The sequence below is a fragment of the Perca flavescens genome, chromosome 20, assembly GCF_004354835.1.
Source record: "Perca flavescens isolate YP-PL-M2 chromosome 20, PFLA_1.0, whole genome shotgun sequence".
Taxonomy (NCBI): domain Eukaryota; kingdom Metazoa; phylum Chordata; class Actinopteri; order Perciformes; family Percidae; genus Perca; species Perca flavescens.
The window spans coordinates 20319926-20346902 of record NC_041350.1 but is presented as its reverse complement, the minus strand read 5'-3'; the positions used below and the strand labels follow the sequence as shown (position 1 = coordinate 20346902).

Here is a 26977-nt window from a genome sequence, read left to right as displayed (position 1 = left end):
GGTAAAAAAGAAGGAATGAAAATCTTCAATAAAGTATTTTGTCTCTAGTAATTTATGGAATTACTGGGGAAAATAACTAAAGGTATATACGTAACAGTACCAAAGAATAGTGTGACTAATCCTGCCTCTCTCCAGCATCATGTGGCAAGTTTTCTTCATCACATTGGATGTCTGCATCATCTCTAAATAAAAATGAATGTGGTGTTTCTATTGCTTTCACCGCCATTACTTTCTGAAAAACAGTAAGAACACAGTTTTACTATTGAAAAGATATAGTGTTTTTCACTTTTTTTATAGCTGTGTACATAACCTCAGACATCTTACCTGGACATATTGGTATCTTTGCTCTTTTACCTGTTTCTCTCAAACGGTACAGTGTAGAATTGTTTCATTCTTATTTGGTGTTTGTATACAAAAAAAGGCTTTCTGAGCTTTCTCTGTATAAATACCGTATATGTTCACTAACTAGTCTAAAATAAGACACCTACTTAGGCTTTCAACTAAAATTGCAATCAGCAGTGTTTGATAGGCACCAGACTGAAATCTATTCTGTTTTGAATGTGTGGTTAACAGTTTTGACAGCAGTGTGTTAGCATTTGAACAAAGTGCTGTAAATCTACAGTGTTTTGCACGTTGTGGTTAAAGTCATGGGATAAGTGTGTAGAGTTTTGAAAACTGTGTTCAAGCAATGAAACAAACTAGAGTTTGGTCCACATGAACTGCTGCTGTGCAGACTGTAGTTAGAGTTTTGCCCATGTGACTCCAGTTGTGCCCACTGTCGTTTAGCAATCGAAAAAAACTGTAACACAGACTTCCACAAAGCCTGCTTTTATGATTGATCTTTCAACCAAGCCAATTGTAAAATGTGTAAGGAGTATATGTGTGTGTGTATGTGAATGTGTATGTGTGTGTGTGTGTGTGTGTGTGTGGGGGGGCTGATATGTACTCATAATGTTTATTTGTCCATGAGTGTGTGTAAGATAGAGTTGTGTTGTGGACGTGTGTGTCTTCTTGGCAGTGCATGTGCAAGAAGCTGGGCTCTGGAATCCATCCACTGCCAACTATCCAAACACAATAAATCTCAACAGGTGTTTCAATATGTCGACTGCTGTAACATGAAGGCCAGATGCTTGCCAGGCAATTCCTCTCCTCTCATGTCGTTAAATAAAAAAACAGAAGACCAGGATGAAGTCAAGATGTCAAAGACAGTGCCTTAAATGGCAGCCACCTGCTCTGATTGTCTCATAAGTTTAAACTACAGAGCCAAAATGCAAAAATTCTACTGATAAATCAACAGACTACTCTTTGAACTAAGCAGCCACAATACAATTAGACAGTTTTTTGCCCTTATGCAAAGGCTCGGCTCTGCAAATCTCCTGACCGCCTCCTCACCAAACTCACCGAGCAACCAAATCTGTTTGTACTTTTGTGGTTGAATGATGCACAGCGATGACTTGCATGCTTTTTTTTCAGACCCAAACAGCAACTCTATTTTCACTGAGGACAGATAGCAACAGATATATCCCTTCGTTTTGACCTGTGACCCCCACAGCTTTGGTGTTTGTGGAAGTTTACGGTTAGTGCTTGGTGAATAAGTACGATACAGTCTTTTATATAGATTAATTCTGGAGTTTGAAACAAGTCTGCAGTAGTGTATAACCATGGTGCCTCCAGTGAATTGAGCTGCCCACAGTCTGAAAACTTTTTGTCTACATTGTTTGAGCCACTGTTGCAGGGTAGCTTACTTATTAGCAATGGGTGTTGTGGGTGTTAACATGCACAGAGGGACTTCCCATACAAACTCAGATTGACCACTCAATTCAACATGGTGGTAGTAACCAAATGTTGAATATAGTAATGATTTTAGGGCTTCCCATACTTACTGAACTTGTGCTGATGATGATCAATTTTGGTGTTACTGGTGCATACGCTGACAACTCAACTCTGTTAGATGTCTGTCTGATAGAGGTCTGCTCATGTGAATAGCTTTTTAACACCACAACTACCTGCACCCACTGCTGCAATCTACTGTATTTGCACCAAGCAAACCTATCAGCCCACAGTCCTGATTCTGGAAGGCCCAATCGCCTGTATTTCATTTTTCACTGTGATGAAGACATGACGGGCTATTATTGAGAAAGTCTTACCAAACACCTATTTGGTGCAAATGTAGCGAGCTATGGCAGACTAACCAGCCAGCACTATGATCAACGGGTCTGATCACTTTATTAGCCAGATCACAGAGATGAGTTAGGACAAGACTATCTGTTAAAACTCATTTGGACAGGTATAGTTCAACTAAGTCTGCATTATTTACTTTTGTTTATGGTCGTAATGCTTTTCAGTTTGACTCTCTGTGTATGGTCCAGAGTGAATCATGTCTATTTGATGACCTAAGCAAAACCAATGTAAGCATTAATTTGGCGTGAAGCACCAAAACTTTCAAATTGTTGAGATCTGTAGTAAAAATTTCAGCTGTGGCTAACATCGCAGCACTGATTCAGCCTGGGCACTGCCTCCATCCATCCATCCATCCATCCATCCATCCATCCATCCATCCATCCAACCATCCATCCATCCATCCATCCATCCAGTGCTTCCTCCCTTCTTTTGCAATCTTATGTTGGCCATTCTGCTCTTGAGCGCTCCTTACTTTTTTCATACCTCTCCCATTAACTCCTCATTGATTTTGTTCTTTTATTCTCTTTTTTCCAAGCTGTCACCTGCATGTTAACCAGACCTGAGCCAAACAACAAGTTAACTCGTAAAATGTCTTTCATCCTGTGTTGAGTACCTGCAGCTGGCTAACTTCACTAAACTAACATTCAACTGCTCTAGAAAATCTGTAAAATGTGTACTTTTGTCCCTTGTGACCAACATGTAAGTTAAAGGAAACTTAGAAAGTAATTTGCATCTATTATTTGCAACAGGTATGATCATTTTTTTCCTTTTTTCTCCCTCAGTCTCTCATTCTGTCCTTCTTCCACACATCCCTGATTTGATAGCAGCCTGTGCTTGTAAGAGTTACAGTACCCAGCCCATAATGCACTCCAGACGGACTGACTTCCTAATGACTAGTTGTGCTCCCAGCCTTTCCGGGCACGGCTGTGGCCGCGAACCTCACACAAACACACACACACACACACACACACACACACACACACACACACACACACACACACACACGTGTTGACCAGTCAAACAGAGGGCCTTAGTCATGTGTCTGTCCTATCCAGCACCAAATCTGTCACCATGTTTTTTTCTACCTGGCCCTTTTAAAGTAAACTCATCATGCCATCTTTCTGCTATGCCTTCTCCTATATAACATTACAGTAAAATATATCTGATGGCAGGTACGTGGCAACAAGCATCAGAAGGGCTAACACGTGGCAGGAGCTCGTGTGAACCCCGGGCAACACTGTATGTCCTCTCTCCAATGTAAAGGACAAATAAATGTGAGTGTTTTGGAAACCCCCTTGCTGTATCCAATAGAGCGCATCATCCTGCGGGATAGCCTGGTCTTCATTAGGATGCTATTCTTCTTTACCTTTTCCTCAGATTCTTGCAGGACACTCAAAGCATAACAAAAAATATGTTTCTCTTCCTCCACTCATGTCTGTCAATTATTATCTATATCTCGTTCCTCTGGTGGTCCTCTACTTTCAAGATAAAGCTTATTCTGATACCTGTCCGGAGGGCACATATGCACCACCTCAGCAGGGGCCTTGTCCATTGCCAAGGCAACAGGTCTGTTTGTTTGGTATGACTCTTTCACTCCATTTTTATCACTGTCTGAAATGTTTAATTATACGTTTTCACGGTTTTTCCTCCTTTTGGTTGTGTTAGGTTTGGTTGTGTTGTAGCTTTGAGAATGCTATAGTGGGCAAACTTGGAAAGCTTTGTAATATTGGGTGGATAAAAGTAATAAGTTCATGATCACAGACGTTCGTTAACACAGAAAAACATATCAGCAAAAATCCAGGCCATGGAATCCAATCAACAATAAAAAAAAATGTTTAGGTCCTTGCAATAGAGACTTACTTTTTCAGGAAACATTCCTAATAATACAAATTCATGTTGCCTGATTTGTTTGCTCATATATCACCTGCTCTGTTTCTGGTTTAAGTACTTAGTGAACATGCTTTTTCCACAGAGGTAGAAGTAATAATATCTGAAGTATATGATCAGTATTCACTTACACAGCCAGGCTGTCCCCCAGGGCTCATGGCTGCATGCCTTAACTGCTCGGCCCATATGTTAATGATCTCACTCTTGAATGCCCCGACGTCCACTGCTGAATGTATACAGTTGTGTATGTTCATGCCAAGAGCAACAAACAGCCTCTTGACAATGACTCGCAAAGGAGGGAGTGTCAGAGTTTATTCAAGCTTAGACCTAAATCTGGGGGAAAGTGCTAGCTTATTTTCTCTCTACACTGGCTTGGATGTGCAAATACACAAAGATACACCAGTGGCTGAAACAATGCTGCTCCGTTATTTGAAAATCCACGCAGGGTTTGAAAACGCCAGCCTTCATATGAGGCGATAATAATAGCCCTACCATTACATGTTGATGAATCTCTTCTCATGGTGACGTTTTCTTTCTGACACTAATGCTGTTATTCTTCTCTCTACTTTCCACTCGCCTCCGCCCTCCTTCATCTCCAGGTGGCTCAGGACCCGGCGAGGGCCCCGCTCTTTCACTGAAATGAACAATGTTGCTTTTGGCTAAAGCGAAAACCTCTAATTGTAAGCCAGGTCTCCTATCTTTGTCAGGATATGCAGCTGATGCTGGGTGGCCTCCCCACACAAACATACAGTATTGTGCTCTCACCTGAGATTAACACGTAGACACACACACACACACACACACACACACACACACACACGCACACACACGCACACACACACACACACACACACACACACACACACACACACAAAAGTGCAGGTTGTGCTGTTGCATCCTGCCACCAGAGGGTGCAGACAATGTGCCCCCATCCAACCCCATCACCCCCTAGCTTCAGCCCGAGATTCCTTTAGGGACCAAAGAATGAGCCTCCGGATGTTGGATTGGCAAAATGAGCCACAGACAACAATGAGCTGTCATAGACTACAAAGACATTTTCCACTCATACACAGTCACATGTTTCAAGATATGACTAGATATGTCTGCTCGAATATGCGCTGCAAGATACGAGCCTTTTTCAAACAAGCTCTGTCTGTCTTTCTCTTTTTCTCACGGTCTGTCTCTTTTGCTCTCTTGCTCTCTCTCTCTCTCTCTCTCTCTCTCTCTCTCTCTCTCTCTCTCTCACACACACACACACACACACACACACACACACAACACTTACACACATATCAAAGCAGAAGTGGCAACTTTTTTGATGATCCTGAAGCAGCCATCCTCCAGTCACCCGAAATGGAACCCTTACAGATCTGACTTTACTCAGCCTATAGCTTTTCCATTTCTTTATACTCCTCTTGTATTTACATTTAACCAGGATACACTACCTCAATATGCTGCTCTATTGCACTGAGCAGTTGCAGAGCACAGGTTACATTAGCTAATAGATAAACATTTTATTAAATGTATTATTTTATTCTACCTGTTATAACACAATTTGCCTGAAAATATGTAACACACAACAATAAAGAATAAGTATATGCATATATATGGATGTGTATATAAATCTATCAAGTTAAATCTTTCAATAATAATTTCAGAAAGTTGTGCCAAGAACTCAAACACTGAGCTTTTTGTGTAGAATTATTTGAACCTGCAGATAAACATGGAAAATTCATTAGAGCAGTGAATACTGGGTCAACTGGAGGTAGGGAGGTCAAAAATATTAGATTGGTTCAGATTAGACTACTGTGGGTTCAATTAGACCGCAGGTCACTCTAGCTTTTCTTTTGTTGAATTATTTAAACCTGCATATAAATATGGAAACTTCATTAGTGCTGTGAATACAATATGTTCAGGGCTAACCGGAGGTAGGGAGGGTAAAATAATTAAACCAACTGTATCTGTTAGATCAGTTTGGGGAACTGAACGTTGTGTGTTTTTTTTTTATCTCAAGTCTAAAATTCTTGCTTGCCCAGTGAAATCAAATATTCAATGAAGAACTGTTTGGAAGTGAATGAGTCTAGTGAATACATCTGACATTACAGCAACAACAGCAGTGGCATTAGCTCAAGGCTAATGCTAACAATGGCACGCAAAAAAACAATGATCTGTCTGGGTGTGTTTTTATGGGCCTTACTGTGTTGAAATGATCTTATCTGGTGAATTTGTGACACGTTCTAAATTCCATTACTGTAAACAAAAGGAAAAAATGTTGTCCATTAACTTGCACCTGTGTACACTAGAGGAAAAGTCAGCGGATCACCACCAAAGTCAGTAGGATTCATCCTTTCGACACCATGGATATCTGTACCAAGTTTCATGGAAATAAATGTAATATCCTTGTCAACACAGGCAACAACAACAAAAAAGTCAACCTGCTGGTGGTGCTACAGTAAAAGTCAGGGAATCACCAAACTCAGTAGATAGATCCTCTGGGGACCATTTGTCTCTACAAAAATGTATGGAAATCTATCCAAAGGTTTTCGAGATATTAGTCTAGACCAAATTGGTGGACTGACTGACTGACTGACCAACAGACAGACCTTGCTATCCATAAAGCCATGCTGTTCTTTAAAACTGGATAGAGTAGGCTATATTTCATGTAAATGTGATAGAATCTTTCCCAGATTCGAATGTACTATTTAGTCTGTAATACTCGGGCTTTCTGTATTTCCTCTTTCTTTCTGTTTTCTTATTTTTCATACTTTGTACGATATTTTCAACATTTGTTTCACATTTGACTGTCTGCGACCCATGCAAACATCGACGTGTAACCATAGAGACAATTTTTGCGGCTGATGTGTCATCAGTGTAGGATTTTACTCCTAAGTAGAGTCATATGAATGCATAAACACACACACAGGAACACACTGTCTGTGTTACACATAACTTCTGCCCTCCAGCATGTGCTAGAATCCTAGATACATGGGAGCATACACACATATGCAAAGAGCACCAACACAACAACAACAACAACAACAACAACAACAACAACAACTCTTTCCATTTGTCTCCTCCACCATCGAATGTTGATAACCTCTGGGGCTCTTGTTAGCTCAGAGCAGAACCAGACCGCCACTTTTAAACACACACACACACACACACACACACACACACACACACATGCATGCACACAACACAAAAATCCCACCCCCAGCGTCCCTAACTGTGGCTGACACATCAAAGGGTTGTGTCAAAGGAGGGAAGTCAGGGAGGGTCTGGGGAATCATGGGAGACAAAGGAAGCGATTAAGAGATAAGGATCAGTCTAAGATATGACATTTCATCCTGGGCAGATCCGGTAGACACACTCCATTCAGGGAAGGGTATATGGCAACGGAAGGGAGGAGGGAGAGAAGGAGGAGGGAGAGAAGGAGGAGGGGAAGGAGCTGCAGGGTCTCTCTCTCTCTCTCTCTCTCTCTCTCTCTCTCTCTCTCTCTCTCTCTCTCTCTCCAGCCCTCGTACCTTTCCTGCTTCCACAGTATGTCTGTGAACATGGTAAAGGGTCAGCAGTGCTAAAACTCCCCCAAGGTGGACTCCGTGCATCCTCCAACCCTGTCCACTCCACCCAATTCCCCTTCCCTGCTGATACACACACTTTCAAAAGAAATGCAGGACAAAAAGGTAGGGCAACTTCAAAGGAGAGGCATGCGTTGGAGCAACTCACTTATATGTGCAACAAGCCGCCATCTCTCAGGCACAAAAACTTAATCTGTTGCTGATTTGCTACCTGGTTGTACATTTTCCTCAGTCTCTATGCCAAAGCACCCAAGGTTCCTCATTTTATTTGCTCTTAAATGGTATTTAGCAACACAAAAGGAGCGAATGCGAAAAAAGCGTCCTCATTGTGGGCCTAATTGCCTCGGGGTCGTGTTACAGCTCCGGTTTCACGTTGTTGCTTTCAAACTGTAGCTCGCAAGCCCGAGGCACAATCCACCTGCCTCTCAGAGAGCCACACAAAGGGTCAGCGTACGAACACAGAGGGAGTCTGTTAGCAAATAAACACTGAGATCTAACTTTCAGCCAAACACCAGTTCTCTTCTCAGATATTTATGCACCTGAAAGGGAGAAGCCAGTAGCCAAAAAGGCTTCTGTAAGTAACCAGCGCAAAACAATGAGCTGTCACCAGATGACCCCATACTGTATATCAACTATTATCATGCTGAAAGGCAAATTAGTGTTTCATAAGGAAGGAATGGTGGAATGAGATGGAGCTATTGTGCATAAACAGCTTTGTCTAATTACAGGTGGCTTTTTACAACATCTCAGTTTGCCAGAGGCTTCTGAGCCGTGGAGATAGTTAAATGAACTGAGGGATACTCACTTCACTCACTGTCTTTAATTTCCTGCCATATGTGTAAATAGAGACAAGGATGTGAGAACAATATGTAACACTTTATGTTGCCACTTTGTTCTGTAGGGCAATACATATTCATATGAAAGAAGAACAAATGAAATGACTACATTTCAATTTCTATCTCAAATTTGTGCATTTGAGTAGATTGTGAGCCCTGCGTGGTGGAAAAGTGCTTTTACCATGAATGAAAAGAGTAATGCCTGCACATTGACTCCCGAACCACACGTGTATTTTAAAAAGATTATGTTTTGAGCCCAGTTGGGTCTTCATTGGGTCAACATATTTAAAAACTATAAAAATACATCATTAAAAAATAATCATTAAAATATTGTACAAGACAAAAAAAAACATTATAAAAGTGTGTATATGTAATACAAAGTACAGAATTACACCAGAAAACCCACACTCCACACATATGCATCATATTTTTCTGTTAACACACAGTAACATAAATGTATGTTAAGGACAAGCCTATAGAAAGCTATCAATGATATAAGAAGCTATACCATGAGTAAATCTAAATAACTTTACACTTTTCATGTTTTATTTCATACTCTTGGTTAATTCTTTTACCACAGGTAACAGAAGGAGGCACCTGCATTTAATGCATTTAACTTTAATGGAAGTAAACCAGTTGCTTTAAATAAAAAAATAAAGTTGTAAAATGAACTTAAAATTACGCTCCGTAGCCTGCTAAAGAGAAGATGAGGATGAAAAGTGTTTTCAGTGAATTGGTGTTGTGCTGGAGGGTCAGCCAGCACACCTGTTCAGTGGGAGATGCAAGGCGGGGGCTCTAAATACAGGCCAGAGGAGCGTCGGGGGGCCGGGTTGTCCAGCAGCCATCTTTTCATTAGCCGTATCTAATGAAACTACACAGGGCCCGAGGAAGAAAGGCCTACTGCAGGGACACCCTGCCCTGCCCGAAATTACACCAGAGACTCACCCACAAAAGAAGCATTCCGTCCACACAGCGACACTGGCACTTGACACCAAATTTTAAACCCGCAGGTTGTTTCTTCAACAAGTGGAAATTTCCACTGCAATCCCTTCCCAGTCGGGGAGGCTTGGTGAGAGAAACGAGTGTCGAGGGGGTTTAATCACACAGTCAGTGTGTAACCCCCGCTACAAACACACTCACACACTCCATGCCCCAGACCCTCTGTCGTTCCTTTGTTTGGTAACAGTTGTCAAGATGGAAATATCTGATACTCTTTCTAATCACTCAGGCAGCAATTACTGTTATTACGCTTTCTTTGAGAGGCCTTCATTGTTTTTCTTCTAACACCACTGTCAGACACCAGGGGTGCTAACAGCCTGAACGGAGCAAGTGACTGCAGATTTGTAACTGTGTACATAAGTGTGCATGTTAAGGCAAGCAAACACACGCGCGCACACACACACACACACACACACACACACACACACACACACACACACACACACACACACACACATACACATATATAAGCTCCAAGAGAGTGAGAATGAAAAAACCCTAACATCTGTCAATCAAAATCACAATGATTTAGTTTTTTTTTTTTTTTTTTTTTTTTTTACTATAGCAACAACAGTGTTTTCTTTTTCCTTAATGTAACCAAAGGGGTAATGAAGACCTGCAACTAAAAATTTTTGCAACAATCATAATCATAATCATGTCAATCAAATGTTTGGAATTTTTGCTTAAGAAATGACAAACAGTTACCAGCATAGCCTTTTTGTGCACAAGCCCCAAAAACATTTCCTACATGTAGTACGGTTTCTGTTCTTTAGCCCTTTTAATTTCAGCCATTGTTCTGGTCTCTTTTGATGTTTCCAACATCAGAGTTTGCAATCAAATAGTCACTCATATTCCCAATGATAATGGACCAATTTCATAGGCACAAACATGAAAACGTACGATTTTCTCTCAACTTTTTGTTTTATGTTGCAGATCTGTTTTGTTTGCTCTGCTGTTGCAACATAAGCACCAGTTGCTGCGTTGATATAGAGATCTTAAAATGGTTTAGGCATGTAGAATCATAGCTTTTAAGTGATAAAGTATAGTTTGTCATCCCAAATAACACAACATATGCTTAATCCATATCCTAACAGGTTTAAATCTTGTATTATAATGAATTAAAATGTGTTTTCTGTCAACTAAAGCAATGCACTTGCTTTTATGAGGAAGTCACCTGTGTCTGAACCACAGAAGAGTTACAGTCTCCTCTACTATTACCCATCGCTACCTGCACTGTCCGCTCTGTGTCTGCGTGTATGTGTGTATGTGACCCCGAGGTCAAAGTATTCCATCGATGACAGCCTTATCCCCTCAAATGCACCGTGGAGCGTCCCGGCTGCCATGTGCCAGCTCCGAGGTGTGCGCGATGAGTGGAGATGAGTCACAGACAGGGGTGAGAGGAGGTGTCACACAGATAACCCCTACAGATGGACAGCGGGAAGGGTCTAAGGTTTCAGACCTGTGTGTGTGTGCGTGCGTGTGTGTGTGTGTGTGTGTGTGTGTGTGTGTGTGTGTGTGTGTGTGTGTAAAAATGATATACCCTGAAAAAGGGTATAAGAAAGAATGCGTGTGTATCTATGCATGTGTGTGGAAGTATGAGTGGGAGAGTGAAACAAGAGGCTGTGACCTCAAGCATCACTGACATGAGCTATCATCACAATAGCCCCTCCTGAATCTCTACCAAACAGAGGGAGCAAAACAAGAGAGCGTCAACTAAGTCTTTCCACTTTGGGACTGTAGCACAGTGCAGCGTGACGCATCCTGTCCTAAATACATCCATAGATACTTGCTTTTCTACAGTAGAGTATCACAGCTGTTTTTTTTTTTTTTTGTTCTTTAACGTTCAGTTACCCCAAAATGCAAAAAAAAAAAAAAAATGCTTTTATATTCTTGTGGAATCTTGTCCTGCAGATAGTTTTGGTTTTATATTTGCAGAGGTTTTGAGATCTCCACTGCTTTTAACAACTTCTGTCGAAACCCTAATAGTATGATGGTGTTGAGCAGAATTTACTTTGTGGTGTTGAAGGCATTTCAAATTTGAAAAATTCAATAGCGTGCGCTGGCAGAAACAATGCCTCCTGTAACTCTGGATGATCCCAAGACCTCGCTGTGGACAGTTTTCTTTGGAACCAACAAAATTGTGCATTGCCCCCATTATCTGCTAAGGATTTGTAGTAATTGAATAGAATAATTAATATTTCAGGATTCTCAGCTTAGTTTTAGCAGATTAAACCTTTGTCCTGTCTCCTCTGATCACTTATTTTGGTTTTAATATAGCTGAACACACAAGTGTTGCATGTTAACCAAGCTAACAGTAATTCATGAGGTACTTCATTTAGACTCAATGTAAAGTCATCTGACGGGACACAAAGATGTAGATAAGTACTGCGTGATTGGATGTGCAAAACGATAGATAAGTAAAAGAGTTGGAGGTGAATGAAAGGCTTTTTTTTTTTAGTTTTAGATTTTTTACCTTGCCACACAAGTCCAATGTCAATAGTATGACTAAAGAGTTTTCCAGCTCCATGTTGAAGTGTAGAAGAGTGTGAGAGTAGTGTGAGAACAAGTGTGAGAACAAGGCTTTGCGAGTGAGAGGGAGAGAGAGAGAGAGAGAGAGTTACATTTTTAAATACAGGAACAATTAGTGGAGTAATTGATTTGTGGATCAACAGAAAATGAATGTTGATTATCGATTAACTTCTACTACTACTTCTAGTAGTTTCGGCAAGCATGGATTTGCCAAATATTAGCTTTTTCCAGTTTGTGAAAAGTTAGGATTTGTTGTTTTGTATCCTTTTAAATTGAATATCTTTAAATATTGGACACTTGGTCAGTGGGAGTTTTTTTTTACATTTCAAACATTAAATGATTAATTGATCATGAAAACAATAGTTAGTTACAGCCCCATGTGGACATTGCCTCGGTCAAAGTACAAAACTGCCAACTTGGAAGCACCTTTGTTACTTACCACCCATGGCTGCCACTGTAAAAACATGAAAGTGTGAAAGACCTAAAGGAAGAAAGACCTGTTAATATAACTGAATAAAAAACAAAAAAGTAAGGTAATAGTGTGGATTTGTTTTGACATCAGGTGGTAAGACTTACTCACTAAAGATTTCCCAGCCAGTCGGAAAGACATCATACAAAAATGAGCTCACAAAACCATAAAACATAAAAGATTTAAAACAGAGCTATAAGACTCTATTTTCTTTCTTTCTGCTGTTTAATTCTTCTTCTTCTTCTTCTTCTTCTTCTTCTTCTTCTTCTTCTTCTTCTTCTTCTTCCAAAAAGTTGAAACAACTTTGGTGCGCGGTTCTATATCACGCCACCAATGAGCTGTTCAAAGGAGAACATCCAGCTATAGGTCCTAATTCTGAACAGAGGATCACACAAAAATCTCATTTTCATAGGTTAAGATTTTGTTTCTAATGTTTGTTTTTGTGTCCCATGACTTATATGGAAGTCTGATGTACAGACACACACACACACACACAAACATTCATCTGGTAACTCTGAGGGGGGGGGAGAGGAAGATTTCAGCGATAGAGGGATGGCGTGCACCCACCCAAACAAGGCACTGCAAGCGAGGATCATCTTCCTTTGTTCCTGCGGGGAGGTTTACTGTCTATAAACACTCGGCTTTTACGGTAGAACATCCAAATAAAAAGCTTTTTGAAGACTTCACCCAGTCAATTAGTCGAGCAGTGTCAATAGACCTGCTGCATAATGACTCACCTGTAATTGCGTGAGAACGAGCACTTACAGGAGACTGAATGGCATGTCACATAGGAATGACAAAGCCCTCGATCTGTTTTTAAGGACTCATTCTGTAATTGACCCCAACCCCCTCTACCTCCCTTCACACACACACACACACACACACACACACACACACACACACACACACACACACACACACACACACACACACACCCCATTTACATTTATCTATCTATTTCCTGAGGTTCTTACACTTAGTGAAGCATTTGGGCTTAAGGCATGATGCTGCCAAACACAAACTGTGAAGGCGCGACTCGAGCCTGGCTGCTAAACTGAATGGCATGCTCACCGGGTGTGCTGTGCTTATATAAACGTCCCTCTCTGGGCCTTTTAATAAACACGCATCCTCTTTGTGTAGGGCAGTGGGATAATGAACAGGCCAGACAATTACCATAACTGGCTGATGTTATCTCAACTTCAGGGGGAGATCAGTTGAAATGTTGTAATTGCACTGTCAAGCTGCTGCAAAGACACCCCCACCCCCACCCCTGTCCTTCTTACCGAACACACACATACATGTACCCCCCCCCACACACACACACACACACACCCTTAGCCTCTTCTCTTCTGCCTTCAGCCATTTCTAAATGAAATTCTTCTCAGTCTTCTCCTCCTTTAGCAGTCTCTCTTGTTTTTGACGTTGATATGCAGACATCAAAGAGAAGCCCAGCGGCCATTATGAGGGCCTGAGGGCCAGGGCCTGCACGGGCTCCAGTAGAAAAAAACTGACAAACCTCACTTGTCATTAAAAGAAATCACCTAATGTTGTAACTATTTCATTTGACACACCACACAAGTCAAGAAATATTTCAAATTTAAAAATACATCTTCTATCTTTGTCCTGAGATCAATAAACTGGGAACCTAAATTGTAGTTTAAAAAGAACAAACTAAAGATCAAAACACATGTAAAAATTCCCTTAAATGCTGATTATGCTGTCAGCTTTATAAGTATTTATATTTGTGGCCCTGTACATCGGAGATGATGATGTACAGGGCACTCTCTGGGAAACAATGCACAGCCAACGTCCCCCAGAAGTTCAAAGGAGGGCTCTAAACATTATCATATAATTTGGGCCAGCCGTCAGCTTGTAAATAAGTGATGTAGAAGCCCATTGTGTGATGGGGCACAGGTTGGAGACAGGCGTCTTTGCTCTGCCGGCATGAGCCGCCGGAGACAAAGGCAGGAGACAGAGCGTCTAACCTTTGATTCTTCTGAGGACTCAGCCGCCTTGTATCAGGGCAGGACGCATCGGCCACAATCATGCCCCCAATGTGGGGACGTCAAGAACAATAGAATCACTCTCTCACAGTCGGGCTCAACAACCCGCCCCGGCTGCAATTGGATTAGTGAGTGTCCAACCACCACATGTTAGCCTAATTGACATAAAAGTGAAATTTGAGAACAATAAGACCCTAACCCTTAAAGGCCTGCTCGCTTTGAAATGGCATACCATTTCTGTAACAGCTTCTGTCATTGAAAGTAGGATGAAAACTGAGAAAATGCAGAACCACAGGGTGATAATTTCCACTATTTGTCTTTCTTTGATGAAGGGTGAACCATTCAGAGTTGGTGAGATGCCAGATAATAGGCCAAAGCATGTTTATTTGGAAAAGACAGAGCATCCGAAAGATTTCTCTGCTTTTATTTTAATTTTAGCTAAAAAATAATTTGAACACATTTAAGAGGCCATTAGGATGTATCAAGCTTAGAATTTAAATCTTAACTCAGATTTAAACAGTAATAGATCATTACTGTCAACTTTTATTTTTACAACCCCGTTAGAGTAATTATTATAGATATTTTACAAGAAGGTAAAATAGATTTTGTGTTAAGGGGCTTATTAAAATGATCAACTCAATATTAATGTATAGAGGTTAATTCAAGTCAATGTACATTTCTGATTATATCAACTGTTTCCTTAAAAAAAAACAGAGTGTTCACGCAGTGCTCTAATTTACGCAAACAGACAAAGGGTGCATCTTGTGATCCGCTAGAATGTGTTATTGGAAGCAATTCATGTTTTTATTTTTCTCTCCAAAATGTATATCATATGAAAGCAATAAATATTACCAGTAAATTAACTTTACTTTTTAGATTGTTTTTACTATTTTCTCAATAAAAAAAACCTTATACAATCTAATGTACATTATGAAAAGTTGTACAGCTTTTTATGTTTAAAATAAGGACTCATTTTATTTTTAATATGTAGATATAAATATATATATTTTGTCAAAATATATGATCATATTGTCAAAGAAACAAAAAAAAGTGAGACAAACATACACCTCGACATAAAAGTTATAAATAAGGGTCCAAGTGAACATTTTTTGGGAGTAAAGACCTTCTGATTTGTTTTAGCGTCCATGTTACTTTCTTTCATGGCACCAGGCCAAGTTCCTGTTAGTTTGTGTGTTAGCGGCAGCCGCAGCCCTCCACTACCATTTCCTGGTAGTTTTTTAGGACCACCTTGTCATGTTCGTCTAGATAGAGCATGGAGATGGCGCTGAGCTCTGTTGGCACGCAGCAGGCCTTGGGAATGTTGTTGTTCACAGAGTTCACCAGTGTCTGAACAATGGCGTGGTTGGTTGAGTTCAGATGATCCGCCAGAGGAAAGGGGCATTCCCCATGGCAGTAATAGGCCTGGTAACCAGGGGGTGCCACTATCCAGTCATTCCAGCCTACATCGCTGAAGTCCACATATAGTGCGTGGCGCCGGCAGTTGCGGTTGCGTTTACGGCCCCGCTGCTTGGGGCTGCGCTTGGTCCGGCGGGTCAGCGGGTGACCCTTCCCGTCATGGCCAAAGGTAACCAGGAGGGGGCGTAGCTGCTCCCAGTCCTCGCCAGGTTCCTGGTGCAGTGAGCGGCTGACGCGGACGTGTCGGCCCTGGTAGCGTGGCGTCTGGTTGAGATGGAGAACCTCCACGGCCAGCCCATAATTTGGTAGGCCCTCGCGAGTCCAACGCAGCACTGCAGGGCTCACATCAAAGCTCTCCCAGCTCGACGCATTGTGCCGCACAAGCCGCGTATCCAAGAGCTGCGTGATTAGCTGCCCCGGCCGCGGCGGCTTCAGCACCTCGTACACGTTTATCCGGTGAAGCCCCTGGTGGTCTGAGAAGGCGTCAGCGATGGCCTCATCAATCTGATGACGGTAGAGCCTAAGTTCGGCAGAGGAGAGAAGCTCGTCCTCTGGGATATTGCTGAGGTTGAATAGGAAGCGAAGGGGCATGGTTTCTCCATCATACAGATCATGCACCCTCTCCATGCGCTCTGAAAAAAAAACAAGAGGAGAAATGTTTCATTAGCTGCATAATTACGTAATGTTCAGATCTTGTAGTGTCAACTAATGCAATAAAACAACTTCACTTCAGAAGTACATCTCATGAATTCAAAAATATTCAGATATTGTCGTTTCCATGAAGATACTGTATCTCTTGTTCACTGTACGACTGAGAAATGTATTAAAATAACGTTACACTTCCCCATTCTAATGTAGCTTAATTAACACAAAATAATGTCCATGCACACTTTTCAAGGCCTCTGGGATATTCAGGAATATAAATATACACCGTCTACGCTTCCTTATCTATCTATAAGGATTATCCAGCCCTTCTCTCAATGCCTTTTTCGGAGCACTTTGCTGAAACATGCATTACAAGGAGGGTGGTGATTAACGTACCACAGCTACAGTATAAACACAGTGGAGGCTCCCTGTTCCACGCTCAGTCTGCAGGTTTCTGGCAAGATCACCATTGTTGGGGAAAGGAATGTTGTGTCTACTATTTTCCTGCTCAATCCACCCCTGTTATTTCACACCCAGGCCCTAATCTTACCCAGGTGGTTCTCATTATTAAAACCTGCTGTGTTTTTGATTAGCTCCGCAGTTTGTTCACTTAAGACGTTTATCATTTTCATCATGAATAATCATTAAGGAGTCAGACAATACAGTAGAATCTCATTTTTCTGAAGCCCATGGGAAAGGAGGTCTTGCGTGGGAATGCAACTTATTCAAACAGTCAACAAAATTGTATTCCAAATGTGAGATGTGCACACACCTTCTCGTGCTCTGGACTTTGTAGTTTAATTCACAAAATCATGTCAAATCAATGAAACACAGGAAGATGCTTCCTGTTACACACAGTCAATAAAAAACAGATCTTTCTTGCTGGATACAAGATGAATTGTTACATGGTTTACCTCTCCTGTAAACATGTCTCCTCACCTAACTGTCCATCTGCTGCAGATTTGTAATAACTCAATGTATTTTGGACAGATTGGTTAACTGAATCGCACAATGGTGCCATGGAAGCAAGCACTCCCACACAGAAGGCCTCGAAGCGTGTTATTAACATAGTTTAGCAAAGGAGGCTAACTGCCTGTAGAGAGCAGTAGAAACAAATGCACAAACATATATCTGTGCACAAACACTTTGCATCACAGGCAGAAGTTCCTCCTCTACTCCTTTCTTCCTATCTAACCTTGGTACGTTGCTGTGTAAGTGTGTGTTGCCGTGTGCTACCACTAGCAGTGTGTTTGACATGTCCCATTAAGGCTGACTCATCCCTCCTTCCTCACTAAGGGCGGACATGTTCTGTAGCCCTAAAGCTCCACGTTTTTTCTCAGTTCACCACGCTACAAGATCGCTTCCTCACTTGCTAAGTCTGGTACAGCACCTCTGTCTCTCTGCCAAAGATCGTTTTCAAGCATTTATCTGACATGTTTCAGTCTCGCTTTCCAACCTCAACTTACATTTAGCAGATCGGGTACCCTGGATTTTGTCCAAGCCTAATTGAACCCTCTGCATTTGTCGCTAAGACTAAGCAGATCCAAGTCACAATAAACAGAAACCCTTCTAACGTTCCAGTCTTTCTATCACACCGGCTTCTGAGACTGTTTTTCCATCTTTACAGAGAGCTGCATCGTCTGCTCTCAGCACCCACATTGTTGGCAGTAGGGGCTTTATTTAGAAGGCTGCAGAGTAGCATTAAAGATAATTGCATGTTGAGGAAGGTCCTTCTAAAAGAGCCCTCCATATAAACTGGAGACATGAGAGAGAGGAGCACACTCCAATTCCAGGCCAGGACAGGGCTTTTTTAAGCCATGTCCTGCTGGGTGGGGTGAGAAGTGTAAGTCAGTAATATGAAGGTATGCTTTTCCTTCAGCTGCTAACCAAACATGCAGAGTTTTGTCAAATGAGGCTCTTGAGAGCTTGTCTGGCAGATTTTTTTTGCCCCTCTGTAGGCAGTGTTTGGTGACCACATCCTTAGATTCCTGGCTTATGGTGAGATGGGTGGAGCTGCCTTGCAATCATGTTTCAAGGGATGTAGGACGTGTAACACTGAATACTTAGCAGTCCTCGCCCATGCTAATGAAATACATTACTACTAAAATCATTGGAATGCCTGGCAACAGTGACCCCCTGAATGTTGTAATGTTTCTGTGCTGACATGATGCATTTATCATCTCTCTTCCTACTGATGGCAATACTTTCTACTTTCGATTTTCGATTTTTGTGCTTTTTGATTTCACCCTACTACATATGTGTCCAGTATCCTCTATTTCCTTTCCTTACCCTCATGGTGGAATCCCCTCACTGTGTTGGCCCGGCTTGCTGACCTCTCTGGGTACTCAAAAGCGATGTTGTGTGCCCCGCCCTCCTCAGCCTCCCCCGACTGTAGCCGATAGAGGTCCAGCAGGTAGCGAGGCACAGTGGCTGAGCGGCTGGGCCGTGGCCGCTTCTTGAGGCCGAACATGTGCAGCAGTGTGGCCTCAAAGTCCCGCAGCAGTTCATGGCTCTGAGCGGCCGAACGACCCTGCAGGCCCGGTACTTTCTTTTTCCCTTCTTCAGGTATCAGACTAGCATGGTTGCTCTCTCCCAGCAGGACTTGGCATAATAAAATGACCATCAGCATTCGATTACCAGGAATCATGATGTCTCTGAGGGGAGCAGCAGAGATAGAAGATTAGGAAAGGACTGAACAGAGCAGAGGGTAAGAGAATACAAAAAAAAAGGACAATGAAGGGCCTCCATTTTAACATAAAAGATTTGCTGGCCCTGGACCTTCTCCTCTAACTGTTCTCACCGAGGGCAGACACTAATTGGTTTTAATAGTCCAGTCTGCCTTGTTTACAGTAAAGCAGTCCCCGATCTGATTAACCAGCTGCAGCTTATCTTTGGCGACATCCTGCAAAGGTAAACAGCTGGTTCAAGAAACCAACTTTTTTGAATGGAATCTGAGGGCCATTCCTTTTCACTCCCTCCCTCCCTTCCCCCTATCTCCTCCCTTCTCCACTATGATTAGACAAATAGAAGAGGCAGCCCTGGGGTCAGAGCAAATTCTTAACTCGATAAGGAGCCACGGTCCCTCACAGTATCCTCTAACAAGCCATGGGGCAAACCAGGGACTATGCGCCACACATTTAACTGAATAAAGCAGTTCCTCATTCAAGTGCCTTGCCCAACACCCCATTGGGACTTTCAGTTGAAGCCTGGATAAATGCCACATAAATCCACAGACTCAGTAGAGAGAAGAAAAGGGGAAAATGTGAGATGCGACAATGTGTCACATGCCACAAATTGAAATGGCATGGTCCACTTACTTACCGACAGAAAATAAAGCATGGGAAAACAGTCCATGTTTGTTGGGAGCAGGCAATGGACACGTTCTTCCAGGAAATGTTAGGTGGTGTTGGGCGGCTGCAGGAGAACGTTGGAGTGACCCTGTTCCTGAAAGATACAGATAAAAACACAGGGAAATTATAAACTGAATGCAGTTACAAACAATTGAGGCTGTTACATGTTATTTACTTATTTACTTAAAGAGTAGTGGAGGGTATATCTGTGTGTGTGTGTGTGTGTGTGTCTGAGAGAGACCTAGTGTCTCTTTAAGGCTTATCATTTTGGCTCATGGGCAAAGCTAGCTATTTACTGTAACTGGAATGTAAGGAGGTATGTGCCACAACACAGACAGCAGATCCCTAATGTCTTACCTAAGAGTGAAAACACACCGCATTACATTATTACATCTATTCTAGAAAATTGCTAAGAACCATTTTTCAAAAGCCACGGACAAAAAACATTAGATAAGTGCCGACGTCAACTGAAAAAAAGGATACTCTCATGTTCACACACAAGACCAAAGAGCTGATAACTCCACTTTGATCAGGAGTGGTAAAATCTATATCCAAAGCAAGAGGGGTGTTTGTTTACAGAAACTGTCTCCAAGTGAACTCAGTCAACCTTTATCACTCCAAGCGACTGAGATCACCTATTTCAGACAAGGAACTGAATACATCTATCTCAAAAGGGCCTCATCTCTTGGTAACGCTTTCCCACTTGAGGGATCATACAGTTTGAAGTGACGCTGATGACAGGCCTTCTGCTCTTTGACATCACTGTCATCAGTAGTGTCTTACATTCAGCACTGGTGTGTGTGTGTGTGTGTGTGTGTGTGTGTGTGTGTGTGTGTGTGTGTGTGTGTGTGTGTGTGTGTGTGTGTGTGTGTGTGTTTGAGCTTTTGTAGGGTTTAATCTTATATATAACCACAACATCAAGGACATTTTCTTGGTATATGAAAGTTTTTTTGGGCAAAGTCTTGGACAGAAATCTCTAAAAACCTCTGGTAGGTTTAACAAGCACAGAACATGGTTCTAATGACACAACTGTTTTACGCATCATTTAAAGGTGCTAAATGTTGTTGAATCATACTAATATAATTACTGAATTTTTTGACAGGGTGACCACAACAACAGCACCACAGAGCAGACATTTCTACCCGGTGCTCTGGAGCGACTTAGGTCTTTGGTCATCATTTGGAGCCTGTTCCACTGGAGAGCACCCAAGCATTACTACACAGTGAGGATGCACATTAATAGGAACATTATGTGTGTGTGTGTGTGTGTGTTTGTGCAACCCAACGTGTTTGTGTGTGTGTGTGTGTGTGTATGTGTGTCTGTGTGTGTGTGTGCGTGTCTGTGGTTGTATCTGTGCGATTATCTCAGCCCCTGCATGGCTCACTGTACATGCAATCAAGGATCTTTTTCCTAACAGCATTAGACTTTGACCTACGATTGACCCCCCACCCCTTTCTCGGTCATGACACTAGATCCAGTGTGTGTGAAGAAAGGGTGATGTGCAGTGCAGTGTGTGTGTGTGTGTGTGTGCATGAGCTAAACGGTGTGTGTGCCTGTACGCGTGCATGAGTGTGTGGCACCGCTTGCATGTTCGTGAGAACTGTGGCAAAGAGAGAGAAGGGTTCAGAACATGATCAGCTCTATTACCCCTGGGGTGGGGGGATAACGTGTGTGTGTGTGTGTGTGTGTGTGTGTGTGTGTGTGTGTGTTTGTGCGCACATCTCTTACAACAAACGTTCATTGTACAGTGAGGGCCTCTCCCATGATTACAGGGATTCATAGCACTCAAAAACACTGACCATACAGAACATCTTGTAACTGTAACCAGCCACTGACAAAGCTGCAGGCTAAAACAGACAGACACTCAAAGTGGTGTGATGATGATGAAAGAATATGTAAGGCAGACAGCGAGTAACTTTCAACTCTGGAAAGAGTCATCGCATTCATTTTTGCTGGCCTGTTTTTTTTTTTTTTTTTTTCCCAGTGGTGATTTAACAAAAAAAACTTTTGGAGTTTTGAATTTGGAGTTACACCAACACATGTATCAGCATTGTGGACTCATATTTACTCCTCTTCAGTGACAGCAAAACACAATTCCTAGATTTTTAGAAGCTTCACACTGAGAAGACATCTGAACTGAGCGACAGACAGAGACACATTTTGCAACAACAAATGCAGACCAGGGTGCAATTAGGCCGGAGCAGTCAACTGCCTTTGGCTTTGCTCGGTCCCCCTTGGCCTCTCTCTCTCTCTCTCTCTCTCTGACCAGAGATAATGTGATCAGACTATGCACATGGCTCTTCAGATGTGTTTCCTGAGGAATTTGACAGTAATGGTGGGAGGGAAGACGGGAAGGAGGGAGGGAGGAGGGCAACAGGTTACCACGGGAACAGCCAAATCGCTGGCCCGATTTCTTTTTTTTTTTATCATTTTAGATGCAAGAAATCGGTTTACCAACATGTCTATAGTCATGGGAATTGTGTTTTTGTACTCTGCTGCCATATTTAATTTTACATGTTCTTATGTGGTTAATGCTAACAAGCTTTAAAGTTATTAATGATTATCATGCCTACTCCAAATAATGACAATGCAAAGAAAAAAAAAAATACAAAAGTCAAGCAAAGAAAAATTAATAGTTTGTTTACCATCCTGATAACAAGTGGTTTTAACTAAAACTGAAAGGATTTTTTTTTTAAATAATAAGTTTACAGAGAGCCATTGTGCCAAACAATATGCAATATCCTCATTTGTGTTGAAATAAATAAAACAGAGACCTGTAATATCTCTTGTTGTTGAATAGGTTTGGGATTGTATTTGCTCCCAGTGAGCAGCTCAACAGTAAGAACATTCACAGTCAGTGAGATCACTGAAACCAGGTTAATGGTTTTGTTAGCTGTAGTGCATTCTGAGAGGCAAGAGCTCCGATAGAAATTATGAGTTGCATGACTTTTCTGAGATTTCTTGTGCTGATTTCGCTCTTTTTGATAAGAAATGAAAACACAACAAGCACGACAAAAAAAATCACTTTGGCAATGTCAAATGCTCTCAGCTGATTCGCATAACAGGTTGAAGACTGTTAATTAATACAAATGTAAAACCCCAAATATCGTCAAAAATGTGTTCCTGAGAACAACCAGAATTTGACCTCGATCCCTTTTGCCAAATGCACGTGATTTGTTGAATTCATAAGTATGTAAATATAAAATGCTTTCGCACCCAAAGTTTGGCGAGTCTGTTTCTCTGCACTGCAGCAGAGAAACTTGAGTTGAAAAGTAAAGGAGTGTGCCAAAGACGCCATGCGCCTGCAGGCCGCAATATGTTTTCTCTGCTGCAGCTTTACTGTATTTAATAATGCATTTCCACTTTATAATCATTCGTTACAAAACAGATGAAAACATGTGAATCCTTATATTACAATGTCTAACAATTACAAACCGGAATCACCTCGGCTGTGCTGTGTTGGCACTGACTCTTTTTGCAGACTTTGTCATAACTTGACAATAATGTGCCGTTTCAAATCTGGCTTAATTACGCATGGTTTATTTCCGAGAGCCTATATGTAAAACTGAAATTATTGGAATAAAAAAATTAGCCTACGAAATGAACTGCTTTTTTTCATTCTAGCTTAACTTCTGAGCTGTGTCATCATCTTCATCTTGCACATTACGCACCGGTTTGACACGAAGCAGATACAGGTGTTTAATCGGACAACATCGGTGCCAAACTTTGGCAAAAGTTACACATCGGAATTATGTAAATATTTTAATTGTGTTGAAGAAAGACAGACATAGAGAAATTGGACGCTCTGTTTGGAAATGACCTCACTGTGTTGGTTTTACTGCTCAACTCTCCGGCACAAAAGGAGCTCCACCAGGATTACTGCGCTATTCGTCCCCAAATACACTTTTATTTCACTTTATCTTCGTTTCTGTGTCAATGAGGTAGACTGTGAGAGGTTTATGGGCATGTACCCTTGTACATTTCTACCGGGAATGCTGTCCAAAGTCAGAAAAGTCAGTTAAACGCGCTGAAACACCATAGCCCAAAAGTAAAAGTCCCAAACTGTCAACTTCCTCCTGTAGCCTATTATTCAACACGTTCCGTTTCTAAAAGCTGCGCTACTGCATATGTTATGTGTTAATGTGCCAGTGGATGAGCGCTTACCATCAGTAGAGGTACAGGTATCCTCGAATGAAGTGAATATGAAAGGGAAGATGTAAGGCAGTCCAGACGACAAGCCGAAAAACGCCGAAATGAGCCTTAAAGGAGAAGTAGGGAGCCTTTTTGGCTCATTAATCCTTTAGCGACACCTCTAAACGAACAAGAGGAGACAGGGTCGGGGTGAAGGCCGGCGCTCGGGGTCTGCAGCGGGGTTTCCTATCCGTCTCCAGTTCAGCTCGTGATGGCGGGTGGTGCGCAGGACGGCCAGATTCTCCAAATGATCCAGCATCTATGGCCCCTTGCAGTTTTTATGTGTCCGCCCAATTTACCGTCCCTGCCTCCTCCTCCCTCCCTCCCTGACCCCCACCTCTCTCATCTGTCTCAAACACCTTGGATAACCCCCCTTCTCTCCTCCTCCACTTTAAATAAAGAGAGCTCATTGAATGTTCTTTTTCATTATGTGAAACTTTGTAATTTGACTGTGAATAACAGCCGACGGGTCAAATGCTCAATGGTTTGAATCTGCATTTAAATGCTGGGCTCCAGACAGTTAACGACTTGTTGCAAAGTAACGTCGTGGTACTCTAAATAAAATGTCTGGAGATGAAAACAGTTGGTCTAAATAAAATTTAAATGACATCTCTTGGCCAAATTTAGGAATTACCGGTATTCACACAGTAAAATAAGCAAATCAGAGTAATTTAATTAAAATGTCATAATTTAATGAAAAACTAACACTAAACAACTGTTCATAGATAGATAGATAATGCTGCCTGTGCGGCTTTGCTTTAAATAGTTGCTGCTAATTTAACACACTCACAGGAAATCCTATCAGTCAATAATCTCCACTTCGATTAGCCTTGCCAGTCAATTTAGGGGGGTTATTGTTTTCAAAAAAAAGATGTATTGTTGTTTATTTTGTCCATGTAGGGACATTTATTCAGAGATGTGGCCTTTATAGAGGCAATCATGAGTGTTAATGAGGCCCTTGATAGTTCTAGGAGAAACTCTCGATCCCTGTCCTTTACAACACAACAGCCTGTCATGTGGTTATAGTCATTTTTAGTGGATTCTGGACCAAATACTGCAGATGCACTTTGGATTTTCCTCCTGAAACCCATTTGAAAAGACTTTTTGTTGTTTTGAGTTAATATAGAGCTAAATTAATTATGTGAACCTTTGATGAATCGTTACACATGTTCTGATGCTCATTAGGCTGTAACATCAAGTTTAAACAGGAGTCCTATTCAAAATCCCACAGGAAACCGGTGTGCTTGAATATCTTTGGAGTGACTCTCAGTGCTCATGTGGAGCTGTAAAACAATATTTTCTTTTTTAGAAACTTCACTGGGCTACTTTTTCAAGAGCTTTTAAAAAAGACACTTTTTATTTCCATAGTGCTCTATGTAAATATGTTGTCATATAATTAATAAAATAAATAATGCAGAAAGGGTTAGCACACACAATAATCATATAGATAAATTTTTTATTTTGCATCTTCAATATTCTTTATACTTTTCAAAAGCATTTCTTAGATAATTGAGATTCAATTATTGTTTGACAGAAATACATCTGTTTTCCCTTAAGATGTCTGAGAAATGGAACCACTACTTTCTGCTCCTATTTATGTGCCTGACCGCTCCAACAGCCAAAAGCATTACGCCGTTTCAACTATTTCAAAATAACAATTGCAGTTCTGTTTTGTGTTGTTTGCAGTGATGTCTCCCCTTGTAGCACCCCTACAAACATCAGCACAGTTACGTAATATGGCACCATTTATTGTCTTTGGGAGATAGATTGCTGTTTCATACTCAAAATATTGTCTGACATTTAGGCAAAGAAGGAAATATATATATTACATGAATATTTTAAAAAAGGTAGGAGACCCAGGGAGCTGACCTGTGGCACACCACCGTAATTTATCTCATTATTGCAACAACTTCATCTGTAGAATCCTATGATCAAAAGCTGTGCTAAAATCTAAAAATAGCACAAAACAGATGTATTCTAGTATGTAATTGTGCTAGAGTAATATACTTTTAAGTCATGGCGACTTTCAAAAATTGAATAATTTTCTTTGATATAACCCCATAGATGTTTACATACTGCACTTGTCAATAGTTTATCCAGAGTCTGCTATTGTTTGAAGTAAGCCGCTTTTAATTGTCTTTCGGTGCAATTTTGGGCAAACTTTGGGCCGAGCTTTCAGGTTCTTGGGAGTTTCCGTACTCATAATGACCAATTCTGCTGAAGTGGATTAACTAACTGATAAGCTGCATCTCAGAAGTGTTGTTGTCACAGCCTGAGGATTTACCCTCAGGTAATGATTACATTTGGTTCAAACATTTTCACGGATTTTATGTCCGATGAGAGCGCAATTAGAAACTAAAAGATCGCTCAGAAAGCTTGGGTTGAAAATAGTTAAGAAAGTTTAATTTCCAACAAACATTTAATGCCAAAATAGTCCTATAAGGATTATAGGTCTGACACAGCTGAAACATGGAGATAAATTGGCTATAGGGGTTTTGTCATGCTTTAAATCTGCTCTGATTGTGTGATAGCGCTGAAGAAAAACCCTCCTTGCCTTGTGAGGCCAGGTTAACTAAACAGGGGTTTGTATGGGATGCAAATAATTTGACGTTGTTTGTCCTGTTAAATTTACTTTTGTGGTTCTACTCCAATAGATTGTTTTCACTGTGGGCTCCTTTAATTCAGATCATTTTGTTAATCATTATTGATCTTATCTGTCTCCCTGCCAGATTTTGGTTCTCCATTTAACTGTTGACTGCTGGGCTTTGAGGATAAAACCCCATTTATAAAGTAATGCAAAAGCGGCGGATACATTGCCTCCTGTGTGTGTGTGTGTGAGAGTGTGAGTGTGTGTGTGTGTGTGTGTGTGTGTGTGTGTGTGGGTGGCATTTGG

General features: G+C 41.4%; 1 protein-coding gene across 1 annotated transcript; it reads right to left on the bottom strand.

The window, feature by feature from the left end:
• Positions 1-15483: 15483 nt before the first annotated feature.
• bmp4 (bone morphogenetic protein 4) lies at positions 15484-24316 on the bottom strand. Its single transcript, XM_028565692.1, has 4 exons — positions 24058-24316; positions 19865-19987; positions 18833-19197; positions 15484-16530 (listed from the first exon to the last, which is right to left on the bottom strand). The coding sequence occupies exons 3-4, from the start codon at positions 19188-19190 to the stop codon at positions 15677-15679; spliced, it is 1212 nt and encodes a 403-aa protein (XP_028421493.1). The 5' UTR covers positions 19191-19197; positions 19865-19987; positions 24058-24316; the 3' UTR covers positions 15484-15676.
• Positions 24317-26977: the final 2661 nt, after the last annotated feature.